Below are 14,338 nucleotides of genomic sequence, written 5' to 3'. Positions count from 1 at the left end.
ACATCTTTATAAGACCATGCAGAAAGCTGTACTACTCGCGACGGCCAGATGCGTACGAAAATTTCTGGGAGATACACCTGCATTCCAAGTCACCTAGGGCTCGATAACACGGAAAGAGTCCCACCAGAGCTCAATCCTTTTGATACCGTAGGTATCTGGGATGAGTCAATTTTCCCCTTAGAGGGAGTGTGAGCCGTATGGCTAAATCTGATAATAATAATAATAAGGTGAGCAATTAGATAAACAAATTGCTAATTTAAGAACTTATTTTCAGATGCAGGCTGAGACATCTACTCTTCATCGCGCTATCTGCGCAGTAGATGACACAACACCGATCAAACTGAGGGAACCAGAAATGCGCATAAACCACCTTACTAAGGACGAAAAAGTGCGCGCCTGGATGGGTAAACCTCTGCACGGGCGCCATCCCAATGAGGTCAGCCAAGATTACGTCGACAATATAGCGTCGAACTACTGGTTGACATCAGGAAAGGTGTTCCCTGAAACGGAAGGTTCATTACTGGCCATTCAAGATCAGGTTATACCAACGAGAAATTACCTGAAATATATCATCAAAGACCCTCAGGTTCAAAACGACAGATGCCGATATGGATGTCAAGCCCAAGAAACCATCCAACATCTTACAGGGGGCTGCCAGGCATATGCTGCAACTGAATACAAGGAACGGCATGACGCAGTGGGAAAAATCCTTCATCAAGAGATAGCTATCAAGCTGGGACTTCTCCAAACGGACCATCTCCCGTATTATCAATACGTCCCTGAGAGTATGCTTGAGGATGGCAACTACAAGCTATACTGGGACCGCACTGTGCTCACAGACCAAACAGTGGCACACAATAGACCAGATCTCGTACTAGTTAATAAATTAACAAGACAAACAACACTAATTGATGTGGCGATACCTAACAACAATAATCTACGTAGTAAATTCACTGAAAAGATCGCCAAGTACAGAGATCTAGAAATTCAAATACGAAGGCAATGGAGAATGCAAAGTACCCAGACGATACCGATTATCATGTCTACTACTGGAGTCATTCCGAAGACCCTCCTCGAAAGCATAAAAAAGCTGGGTCTGAATGAACATCTTTATAAGACCATGCAGAAAGCAGTACTACTCGCAACAGCCAGATGTGTACGGAAATTTTTGGGAGATACACCTGCATACCAAGTCACCTAGGGCTCGATAACACGGAAAGAGTCCCACCAGAGCTCAATCCTTTTGATACCGTAGGTATCTGGGATGAGTCAATTTTCCCCTTAGAGGGAGTGTGAGCCGTATGGCTAAATCTGGATAATAATAATAGTGACCTTTTTAAGGCATATAATGAGAGATTGGAAGACTAAAATTCACCTCCAAATACCTGGTGAAAACAATATCGAGACCGAAAATATCGCAATCAACCGGGGCCTATTTCAAGGAGACTCGTTGAGTCCATTGTGGTTCTGTTTAGCTTTGAACCCCCTTTCCCAACTATTAAACTCCACTGACTCAGGTTTTAGCATTAAAAGCAATAATACTGTGGAAGCGAAGCTCAATCATCTGTTGTATATGGATGATTTGAAATTAATGGCTTCCACTCGAGAACACCTAGAAGAGATGCTAAAAACTGTAGAAACATTTTCTAATGATATTAGTATGCAGTTCGGTCTAGACAAGTGCCGTGTTTTGAATATAGTCAGAGGAAAGGTACAGCCCGGTGGTTCGATATGCAAAATGGCCAGAACATCGAGGCCATGGGCGACAACGATATGTACAAATATCTTGGAGTAAAGCAGGCGCGGAAAATTGACCATAAGCAAATGAAAACTGAGATAACTACTGAGTTTATAAGAAGGGTAAAACAGCTGCTTCGTTCACAGCTTAACAGTAAAAATTTGTTTAAGGCACTAAACACCTACGCTTGTTCCGCGCTTAGCTATTCATTTGGTATTGTTAAGTGGACAAAAACGGATATAGAAAATCTTCAGCGAAAAGTACGAACACACCTCACAAAGGCACAAAAACACCACCCTAAAAGTGCAGTAGAACGAACGACATTACCCCGGTATTTAGGAGGAAGAGGACTTATGGATATAGGTGAGCAATTAGATAAACAAATTGCTAATTTAAGAACTTATTTTCAGATGCAGGCTGAGACATCTACTCTACATCGCGCTATCTGCGCAGTAGATGACACAACACCGATCAAACTGAGGGAAGCAGAACTGCGCATAAACCACCTTACTAAGGACGAAAAGGTGCGCGCCTGGATGGGTAAACCTTTGCACGGGCGACATCCCAATGAGATCAGCCAAGATTATGTCGACAATATAGCGTCGAACTACTGGTTGACATCAGGAAAGATGTTCCCTGAAACGGAGGGTTCATTACTGGCCATTCAGGATCAGGTTATACCAACCAGAAACTACCTGAAATATATCATAAAAGACCCTCAGGTTCAAAACGACAGATGCCGATATGGATGTCAAGCCCAAGAAACCATCCAACACCTTACAGGGGGCTGCCAGGTATTTGCTGCAACTGAATACAAGGAACGGCATGACGCAGTGGGAAAAATCATTCATCAAGAGATAGCTATCAAGCTGGGACTTCTCCAAACGGACCATCTCCCGTATTATCAATACGTCCCTGAGAGTATGCTTGAGGATGGCAACTACAAGCTATACTGGGACCGCACTGTGCTCACAGACCAAACAGTGGCACATAATAGACCAGATCTCGTACTAGTTAATAAATTAACAAGACAAACAACACTAATTGATGTGGCGATACCTAACAACAATAATCTACGTAGTAAATTCACTGAAAAGATCGCCAAGTACAGAGATCTAGAAATTCAAATACGAAGGCAATGGAGAATGCAAAGTACCCAGACGATACCTATTGTTATATCTACTACTGGAGTCATTCCGAAGAACCTCCTCGAAAGCATAAAAAGGCTGGGTCTAAATGAACATCTTTACAAGACCATGCAGAAAGCTGTACTACTCGCAACGGCCAGATGTGTACGAAAATTTTTGGGAGATACACCTGCATACCAAGTCACCTAGGGCTCGATAACACGGAAAGAGTCCCACCAGAGCTCAATCCTTTTGATACCGTAGGTATCTGGGATGAGTCAATTTTCCCCTTAGAGGGAGTGTGAGCCGTATGGCTAAATCTGGATAATAATAATAATAATAATAATAATAATAAATAAATAAACTGGATAGAAGATACGACGCACAACTGTCACCACTACGTCACTGCTAACTACGAACCATTCACGACTGAAGAAGTCTCAAATGTCATCAAAGAGCTTCATAACTGGAAATCTCCTGGACCAGACGGAGTTCAGAACTTCTGGCTTAAAAAGTTTTGGAGTATTCATGAGTGCTTATCAACATTAATTAATCATGTTATTTCTAATCCGCAGGAATTACCATCATTTCTAACTCAGGGAACTACTTATTTAATACCCAAGGATCAAAATAACACCCAAGATCCATCCAAGTACCGCCCAATTACTTGTCTTCCAACTTTGTATAAATTGGTCACATCCTGTGTAACCCGGCGTATCTACCAACACTGTGCTCTAAACAATATCATAGAGCCTCAACAGAAAGGATGCGCTAAGGGTTCCCTGGGTTGCAAAGAACAGCTTATCATCGACTCAGTCATTTCTAACCAGGCATTCATTAAAAAAAGAAACCTTTTTACTGCTTTTATTGACTATAAAAAGCCCTTTGATTCAGTACCGCATGAATGGCTAATAGATATATTGAAAATATACAAAGTAGATGATAACATAGTGACCTTTTTAAGGCATATAATGAGAGATTGGAAGACTAAAATTCACCTCCAAATACCTGGTGAAAACAATATCGAAACCGAAAATATCGCAATCAACCGGGGCCTATTTCAAGGAGACTCGTTGAGTCCATTGTGGTTCTGTTTAGCTTTGAACCCCCTTTCCCAACTATTAAACTCCACTGACTCAGGTTTTAGCATTAAAAGCAATAATACTGTGGTAGCGAAGCTCAATCATCTGTTGTATATGGATGATTTGAAATTAATGGCTTCCACTCGAGAACACCTAGAAGAGATGCTAAAAACTGTAGAAACATTTTCTAATGATATTAGTATGCAGTTCGGTCTAGACAAGTGCCGTGTTTTGAATATAGTCAGAGGAAAGGTACAGCCCGGTGGATTCGATATGCAAAATGGCCAGAACATCGAGGCCATGGGCGACAACGATATGTACAAATATCTTGGAGTAAAGCAGGCGCGGAAAATTGACCATAAGCAAATGAAAACTGAGATAACTACTGAGTTTATAAGAAGGGTAAAACAGCTGCTTCGTTCACAGCTTAACAGTAAAAATTTGTTTAAGGCACTAAACACCTACGCTTGTTCCGCGCTTAGCTATTCATTTGGTATTGTTAAGTGGACAAAAACGGATATAGAAAATCTTCAGCGAAAAGTACGAACACACCTCACAAAGGCACAAAAACACCACCCTAAAAGTGCAGTAGAACGAACGACATTACCCCGGTATTTAGGAGGAAGAGGACTTATGGATATAGGTGAGCAATTAGATAAACAAATTGCTAATTTAAGAACTTATTTTCAGATGCAGGCTGAGACATCTACTCTACATCGCGCTATCTGCGCAGTAGATGACACAACACCGATCAAACTGAGGGAAGCAGAACTACGCATAAACCACCTTACTAAGGACGAAAAAGTGCGCGCCTGGATGGGTAAACCTTTGCACGGGCGACATCCCAATGAGGTCAGCCAAGATTATGTCGACAATATAGCGTCGAACTATTGGTTGACATCAGGAAAGATGTTCCCTGAAACGGAGGGTTCATTACTGGCCATTCAGGATCAGGTTATACCAACCAGAAATTACCTGAAATATATCGTCAAAGACCCTCAGGTTCAAAACGACAGATGCCGATATGGATGTCAAGCCCAAGAAACCATCCAACATATTACAGGGGGCTGCCAGGCATTTGCTGCAACTGAATACAAGGAACGGCATGACGCAGTGGGAAAAATCCTTCATCAAGAGATAGCTAACAAGCTGGGACTTCTCCAAACGGACCATCTCCCATATTATCAATACGTTCCTGAGAGTATGCTTGAGGATGGCAACTACAAGCTATACTGGGACCGCAGTGTGCTCACAGACCAAACAGTGGCACATAATAGACCAGATCTCGTACTAGTTAATAAATTAACAAGACAAACAACACTAATTGATGTGGCGATACCTAACAACAATAATCTACGTAGTAAATTTACTGAAAAGATCGCCAAGTATAGAGATCTGGAAATTCAAATACGGAGACAATGGAGAATGCAAAGTACCCAGACGATACCTATTGTTATGTCTACTACTGGAGTCATTCCGAAGACCCTCCTCGAAAGCATAAAAAAGCTGGGTCTCAATGAACATATTTATAAGACCATGCAGAAAGCTGTACTACTTGCGACGGCCAGAAGTGTAAGAAAATTTTTGGGAGATACACCTGCATTCCAAGTCATCTAGGGCTCGATAACACGGAAAGAGTCCCACCAGAGCTCAATCCTTTTGATACCGTAGGTATCTGGGATGAGTCAATTTTCCCCTCAGCGGGAGTGTGAGCCGTATGGCTAAATCTGGATAATAATAATAAATATTGAAATAATAAATATTGAAAATATACAAAGTCGATGATAACATAGTGACCTTTTTAAGGCATATAATGAGAGATTGGAAGACTAAAATTCACCTCCAAATACCTGGTGAAAACAATATCGAAACCGAAAATATCGCAATCAACCGGGGCCTATTTCAAGGAGACTCGTTGAGTCCATTGTGGTTCTGTTTAGCTTTGAACCCCCTTTTCCAGCTATTAAACTCCACTGACTCAGGTTTTAGCATTAAAAGCAATAATACTGTGGTAGCGAAGCTCAATCATCTGTTGTATATGGATGATTTGAAATTAATGAGTAAAATTTAATAAAAAATTTTGGTCTTGGTAAAAGGTATATTATTTTAAAAAGCCCTATAGGGCTACAAACATCGAACAGAACGTTTTCGCTCTAAAAAGAGCATCATCAGTGTTGCAAGAACATGGTGAGCCAACCAAAAAATACGAAGGTCAAAGCCTTTCAAAAATGGACTAAAAGTCACATCAAAATGCTAACATAGCAAATTCCAAAGGATGGATATAATCCCTAAGGATATGGCCCTAGGATAACATATGACTCCCACACGTTGTAAGTGGGTCAAAGGTAACAAATTAGGTCATTATGTTACAAGAGCTGACAGGCAACTCAATGTAACAGCTCTTGTAACATAATGACCTAATTTGTTACCTTTGACCCACTTACAACGTGTGGGAGTCATATGTTATCCTAGGGCCATATCCTTAGGGATTATATCCATCCTTTGGAATTTGCTATGTTAGCATTTTGATGTGACTTTTAGTCCATTTTTGAAAGGCTTTGACCTTCGTATTTTTTGGTTGGCTCACCATGTTCTTGCAACACTGATGATGCTCTTTTTAGAGCGAAAACGTTCTGTTCGATGTTTGTAGCCCTATAGGGCTTTTTAAAATAATATACCTTTTACCAAGACCAAAATTTTTTATTAAATTTTACTTGTAATTAATGGTATACAGCCAGCTACAGGAAATTCTTCCTAGTGGATTTTTGAAATTAATGGCTTCCACTCGAGAACACCTAGAAGAGATGCTAAAAACTGTAGAAACATTCTCTAATGATATTAGTATGCAGTTCGGTCTAGACAAGTGCCGTGTTTTGAATATAGTCAGAGGAAAGGTACAGCCCGGTGGATTCGATATGCAAAATGGCCAGAACATCGAGGCCATGGGCGACAACGATATGTACAAATATCTTGGAGTAAAGCAGGCACGGAAAATTGACCATAAGCAAATGAAAACTGAGATAACTACTGAGTTTATAAGAAGGGTAAAACAGCTGCTTCGTTCACAGCTTAACAGTAAAAATTTGTTTAAGGCACTAAACACCTACGCTTGTTCCGCGCTTAGCTATTCATTTGGTATTGTTAAGTGGACAAAAACGGATATAGAAAATCTTCAGCGAAAAGTACGAACACGCCTCACAAAGGCACAAAAACACCACCCTAAAAGTGCAGTAGAACGAACGACATTACCCCGGTATTTAGGAGGAAGAGGGCTTATGGATATAGGTGAGCAATTAGATAAACAAATTGCTAATTTAAGAACTTATTTTCAGATGCAGGCTGAGACATCTACTCTACACCGCGCCATTTGCGCAGTAGATGACACAACACCGATCAAACTGAGGGAACCAGAAATGCGCTTAAACCACCTTACTAAGGACGAAAAACTGCGCGCCTGGATGGGTAAACCTCGGCACGGGCGACATCCCAATGAGGTCAGCCAAAACTATGTCGACAATACAGCGTCGAACTATTGGTTGACATCAGGAAAGATGTTCCCTGAAACGGAGGGTTCATTACTGGCCATTCAGGATCAGGTTATACCAACCAGAAATTACCTGAAATATATCATCAAAGACCCTCAGGTTCAAAACGACAGATGCCGATATGGATGTCAAGCCCAAGAAACCATCCAACATATTACAGGGGGCTGCCAAGCATTTGCTGCAATTGAATATAAGGAACGGCATGACGCAGTGGGAAAAATCCTTCATCAAGAGATAGCTAACAAGTTGGGACTTCTCCAAACGGACCATCTCCCATATTATCAATACGTTCCTGAGAGTATGCTTGAGGATGGCAACTACAAGCTATACTGGGACCGCAGTGTGCTCACAGACCAAACAGTGGCACATAATAGACCAGATCTCGTACTAGTTAATAAATTAACAAGACAAACAACACTAATTGATGTGGCGATACCTAACAACAATAATCTACGTAGTAAATTTACTGAAAAGATCGCTAAGTATAGAGATCTGGAAATTCAAATACGGAGACAATGGAGAATGCAAAGTACCCAGACGATACCTATTGTTATATCTACTACTGGAGTCATTCCGAAGACCCTCCTCGAAAGCATAAAAAAGCTGGGTCTCAATGAACATCTTTATAAGACTATGACAGCCCTGGGCACTAAGGCTATCTTCTCCCGGTGAGGGTGGTTATCCCTTATCCGAGGGGTGGAATAATTGATACGCTTACTTGTTGAGTTGGTTTATTTACACTCGCATTAGTATAAGCTGGTAGCACCGCACCCAAAGAACATCTCGTGTAGAAAGAGACACTATCTTTAATGTGGAAATATTACGTCTGATCACCAAAATAGAATGACGAATGTCTAATATAATAATAAAGAATTCCCTTGTTATAGTTTAACTGTTTATATATTTAGAAATGCCTATTCAGCATCGACCATGAAAAGTGTTTATAATTGACTCTGCAATTATTAGTTGAATCGTGATCTGGGCTAACAATATTTATATAATCGAATGAAGGTTGTAATATTGTTTGATGACATAAATAACTGAAAGTAATTATTGTAGATAATTACAGGGTGTTTTTAAGATATATCTACTGAGTACAGATGAATTCTTGTACGTACACCTTCCCTTTTTAGGAATTTTCCGACTACGGGGAGGGAAATTTGCAAGTCGTACTACCAACCCATACTGTGTTGTAATCAATACAAAAAATTTATTTTATATACAAACTTCCTAAGCCTACGCAAATACATAAATAATATAAAATGTTCGTTTAACAACATTGTTTCGTAACACTTGTCACTCACTGTGTTTTCGGATTGTAAGCATATAATCTATTCTTATGTATTTCCTTGATTTTATTGTTTTCTATTCTGATTTTACAATTAACGTTATTTACTTCTGTTATCGTGAAAGGACCTACATAAAGACTATCAAACTTACCATTCTTATCCCTTTTTAAAAGGACTAGGTCTCCCCTTTTAAAGTGTTGTGGTGTTGCTGTGAGCTTATTCTTTTCTTGCCGCTCTTTTTTGTGTTTTAATAAGAAGGTTCTGGCTCTCTCGTGTGCGCTTTGTAGTTTGTATCGTAACTCATTGTAGTAGGCATCTATATTGTAACATGGTTGAATCTCCTGTATAAGGTCTTCCGGTAGATTAACCTTCCTGCCATATAACAGTTCGAACGGTGTGTATCCATGATACGCGTTAGGGGTTGTATTGTAGCAGTATGTGAACATTCTGCAACACACATCCCAATTTTCTCTGTATTCGTCTATGAATGCTCTTACGTACTCGTTCAACGTTCTGTGTAGTTTTTCGCAACTTCCAATGGACTGTGGGTGGTATGCCGTTGAAAAGTTGTGTTCTATTTTTAATAGCTTTGTTAATTCCCGCATTACTTCGTTCTTATACTCTGTGCCTTGGTCTGTTCTTATTTGCTTCATGAGTCCGTATGTTGGTATGAAATGATCAAAGATTCCTCTTGCTATTGTCTCTGCTTCTTTATTGCACACTGGTATGCTGACCGCGTATTTTGTCAGTTCGCACAACATTGTGATACAGTATTTATTACCTTCATTACTTCTCGTGAATGGACCTATTGTATCTATGTATACTATGTCCCATGGTTTGGAAGATGTGTCCGATATCACGAACTCTTCGACATGTGTTCTTTTCGGTTTGTTAATTTGACATTTGTGGCATTGTTTTACGTATTTTCTTACGTCTTTTTCCAAATTTTTCCATCGGAATCTTGCCTTTAGCTTCTTAATTAGTCTGTTATTCCCTACGTGTCCTCCGAACATCGGGTGATTATGGTATTCTTCTATCAATCTGTGTTTTTCTTTGTCATCTTTTATTGTTTCTGGTACTTCACATATGTATATTTCTATATTCTTCAATTTTTTATTTCCTTCTTTAATAAATTCATCAATTGTGCACATTTTAAAAATAATATCATTTACGTATATTTTTACTTTACGTACTGCATTCTCTACCGCCAGCTTATCAAGCTGTACCAACGCTTGGTTTAAATCGAAATGATTCAATCCCGTTGCTATGCTTTTGCTGCATTTTATTTTGTTTTTGGCCCTAATGCTCAGTCTTGGTGAGATTAGTTCTGCTCCAAAGGACAAAATTGGTAGTCTATGCGCCTCTAAATTATTTAGTACCTTCCTTACTGTCTGTTTGGTGGCTTCTGGCTGTAGTGCGAGTTCACTTTCAGCCTTTGTTTGTCTTATAATTTAAGACTCTTCCTTGTGCATTTTCTTCAGTCGTATCGATCGACAAAAATTTAGATACTACTTCCTGCGGTGATGTAAAGTTACCTGCTTCCAGTATTATCTTAGCTTTCTCTGCATTAGCGTTTCGTTTCATTGTTGTTACTACAGCTTCCGTCGTATATTTCTTTGCTAAGTCAAGTGGCATTCCTTCCGCTATGTATGCTACTTTTAATTGTTCTGCTAACTCTTCCACTTCAGATGCGTACACTGCTGCATCTCTATGCCCTTGCCTTTTTTTGGCTAATTTGGCTATTAAATTCTTCGGATTATCACCTTTTAATTCTTTCTTTAGTACTTCAGCTATCCGTGGAATTGTATCTTCTGTGGTTATTAGGTTCCTAGCCTTATTGGTGAGTCGCGTTTTTATTAGCGTTACAGCTGTGTCTTCATGACCTTCTGCCAATTTCCCAAGTAGTTCTAATGCGTCTAAAAATGGTTGTAATTTCCCTGCGCTTCCATCGAACTCGTTGGGCAATATCTTGCTTGCGATATTCAAAAATTCATTGATTGTCAAAGCCATGTTTAATATTGTTATATCTTGTTTTATGTCACCTTTTTTCTCTTTTATTTCGTCGTTAATTATTTCTTCTTCTCCTTCCTCGTCGCTTTTTCCTTCTTCTATTTCCTCATCGCTTTGTTCCTCTTCAACTTCCTTGTCGATTGGTTGATGTATTGAACTTGGAACCACTGTTCTCACATTTACTGCTTGAAATGATCGTATAACTTTGTCTCTGATTTTTCCAAAATATTTGTTGCACGATTCCCTTTGTTTGTCCGAAAGTGCTTCCCAGTTTTTCCTAGTCAATTGTGTGAACTTGTTATAAGCTTTAATTAGCTGTGTCGTTACTTCTTCCTTTATGTCCTTAGATTTCGGAACTTTTTTCTTTAAGACTCTTCTGCTTTGCCTGTCTATTTCTTGTGCAATTTCCTCAACTATTTTGACAAAATCTTCCCAAGTAACTTTGTTGCTACTCATTTATACATAATTTTTTTTCTTTTTTTCAGCTTCTGTACTTCTTAGCGAAAATATAAATTCGATAGTCTTACGGTGTATATAGATATGTAGTATATAGATATATAGTAAAAAAAATATAGAGATAAAATAATACGTCAATATATGGTAAAAATATGTAAAAATTGCAGTAGTAATAAAAATTCAAAAATAAATAACGTTATATTAACACTTGTAAATAAGTAGTTAGAATAATAATTTAAATGTATTATGCATATAGCGTATATTTGTTATATCGTATATTTATTTTGATAGGTATATTTACGATAGCAAATATTAAGATCATAAAAATTGCAAAAATGTACTGAAAATCAGTAGTCAAATAATAAATGAATAAAAGTCAGCAAAGATAAGGTATACGTTGATAAATATGTAAAAAAATCATATAAAATTGTATCATTGCGTCCTATAATAACTTAATATGAGGGTAAAAAAAATCTTTTTATATTGATAAATATTGGTAATAGAATAGAATAATTAAGTAAAAATAGGTAAACTTGAAACATATATTAATGTAATTAAGGTAGCACATAATGTTTATACTTTATACTTTATATTAATCAGGAAATACCATAAAAATAGCTAATATGGACTTACCACTTTTACACGTCTTTGTTCGTATCACAAGTCCTCGCTGCACGTTCCATAGCATTGTCCATTGTCCATTGTCCCACGATGTTCCATCTCCATCCTATTCCATTTTCAGCTCCGCGTCGGCCTGATGTCTCCATCCATTTTACATATACCACACTGTTGTCTAAGGTGGTCTAGGTGCCTGAACATTGACGTGTTTCTTCATACCTGTCCTGTTTACCAGTCCTAAGTTCTTCCCTGGTTCTGGATCGCCATATGACAGCCCTGGGCACTAAGGCTATCTTCTCCCGGTGAGGGTGGTTATCCCTTATCCGAGGGGTGGAATAATTGATACGCTTACTTGTTGAGTTGGTTTATTTACACTCGCATTAGTATAAGCTGGTAGCACCGCACCCAAAGAACATCTCGTGTAGAAAGAGACACTATCTTTAATGTGGAAATATTACGTCTGATCACCAAAATAGAATGACGAATGTCTAATATAATAATAAAGAATTCCCTTGTTATAGTTTAACTGTTTATATATTTAGAAATGCCTATTCAGCATCGACCATGAAAAGTGTTTATAATTGACTCTGCAATTATTAGTTGAATCGTGATCTGGGCTAACAATATTTATATAATCGAATGAAGGTTGTAATATTGTTTGATGACATAAATAACTGAAAGTAATTATTGTAGATAATTACAGGGTGTTTTTAAGATATATCTACTGAGTACAGATGAATTCTTGTACAAGACCATGCAGAAAGCTGTACTACTTGCGACGGCCAGAAGTGTACGAAAATTTTTGGGAGATACACCTGCATTCCAAGTCACCTAGGGCTCGATAACACGGAAAGAGTCCCACCAGAGCTCAATCCTTTTGATAACGTAGGTATCTGGGATGAGTCAATTTTCCTCTTAGAGGGAGTGTGAGCCGTATGGCTAAATCTGGATAATAATAATAATAATAATAATAATAACCTGTGGGAGTTTTTTGTCAGTTCTTCTATCAGGCGCGGCCCCCTGCGAATGGGGGATGCTTTCTGGGTATTCGTAGCGCCAGTACCCAGAGAGTAGCAGGGATACTTGCCGTGGAACAAAAACTGACACCTGGCAGTAGGTATAAAATGCACACCCATGAGAATGGAGAATAATAATTTATGTTTAGGATCGCTGCCTGGGGATCGCCAGGGCACGTCTGGAGCCGGCGCTGGACGTGACAGCATGCGGGACGTCGGTGGCAGGGTGTTGAGGAGGCGGGCCCCTGTCATACAATCAGCTACAGCCCAACAACAACAACAACCACAAGCGAGCCAAACAACAGCAAGAGCTCCACCCGCTGAAGGTGCTGCGCTGGAACATCAGCCGGCGCTCACTCAAGCGGGACGACCGAGGCAGCGGATGAAATGGACTGTGTCCATTAACGAAAGCATTTTGCGCTCCTATTATAAGGTGACAAACTTCGGTCAAGAAACGATAGGCTACAGACAACAGCTGTATGCCGAATTTTGCAGGGAGTACCCAGATATTCAAGTATCGGAGCAAAGAGTATCAGATCAAAACCGGGTAATCATAAGAAACAACCTTATCCCAGAGGCTAGACGCAATACGATCAAAAGCGAAGTCGAACGGGAGATTAGCAACCAAGGGCTAGTTTTAGATCAAGTCCCTAATGAAATCCTTGATGAGCAGATCCCTGAGATTCCCATACCAGAAACTCAACCTGACAATACACAGCAGGAAAACAACGAGTTGCGCGATAGTCTATCAAACGAAATGGCGCGTGCCGTACAAGAGTTTAATGGAACAAATCCACTTAGCAGACCACCGCTACCACGAATAAACTCTTGTAAGAAACTAGGTGCGCTGTTACAAATTGTGAACACTGAAGTCCTACCCAATTATGTCGTAGAAGCCCACACATTGGAATATCTGCATATGCTAATCTACTGTGCAGCAACAGCAATTGCTAATGTAATGGGCGTTAAGATCAGAACACGACGGGGTACTAATAACGGAAGGACTGGTAACAGAACTGCACCCTGGGAAAAAAGACTTCTCGGAAAAATTGAATTACTGCGTAGGGATATTGGTCAAGTTACAGAATATGTAAGAGGTGTAACAAGTAGAAAGGTCATTAAGAGAGCTGAAGAAATAATGCGGAGCACTGCAAGACACTCGAGATACGATCCAGAAAATAACACAGCCCAACAGTGTCTGGATACATTAAAACAAAAACTCTCCGTCTATTCAGGACGATTAAGAAGGTATAAAGTTAGTAACAACCGAAAATGTGACAATGCACTTTTTGAGAACTCTGAGAAGGCGTTCTACCGAAAACTCAATTCCACCGTAGAAAGTGTCGACAAGTCTTACCCAAGCCAAGAAGAAATTCATGAGTTTTGGGGAAATCAACTTTCCACGCCAGCTGTTTTTAACAACAATGCTGGCTGGATAGAAGATACGACGCACAACT

General features: G+C 39.5%; 1 protein-coding gene across 1 annotated transcript; it reads left to right on the top strand.

Moving 5' to 3' along the window:
- Positions 1–4,807: 4,807 nt before the first annotated feature.
- Positions 4,808–12,824, top strand: LOC126878812 (uncharacterized). The gene is made up of 2 exons (XM_050641718.1): positions 4,808–5,618; positions 12,755–12,824. Exon 1 carries the CDS (start codon positions 4,857–4,859, stop codon positions 5,562–5,564), a length of 708 nt encoding a protein of 235 aa, XP_050497675.1. The 5' UTR covers positions 4,808–4,856; the 3' UTR covers positions 5,565–5,618; positions 12,755–12,824.
- The last annotated feature ends 1,514 nt before the right edge of the window (positions 12,825–14,338 follow it).

Source organism: Diabrotica virgifera, chromosome 1, assembly GCF_917563875.1.
Source record: "Diabrotica virgifera virgifera chromosome 1, PGI_DIABVI_V3a".
NCBI classification, from domain to species: Eukaryota; Metazoa; Arthropoda; class Insecta; order Coleoptera; family Chrysomelidae; genus Diabrotica; species Diabrotica virgifera.
This window is presented reverse-complemented; position numbering and strand designations above follow the sequence as displayed.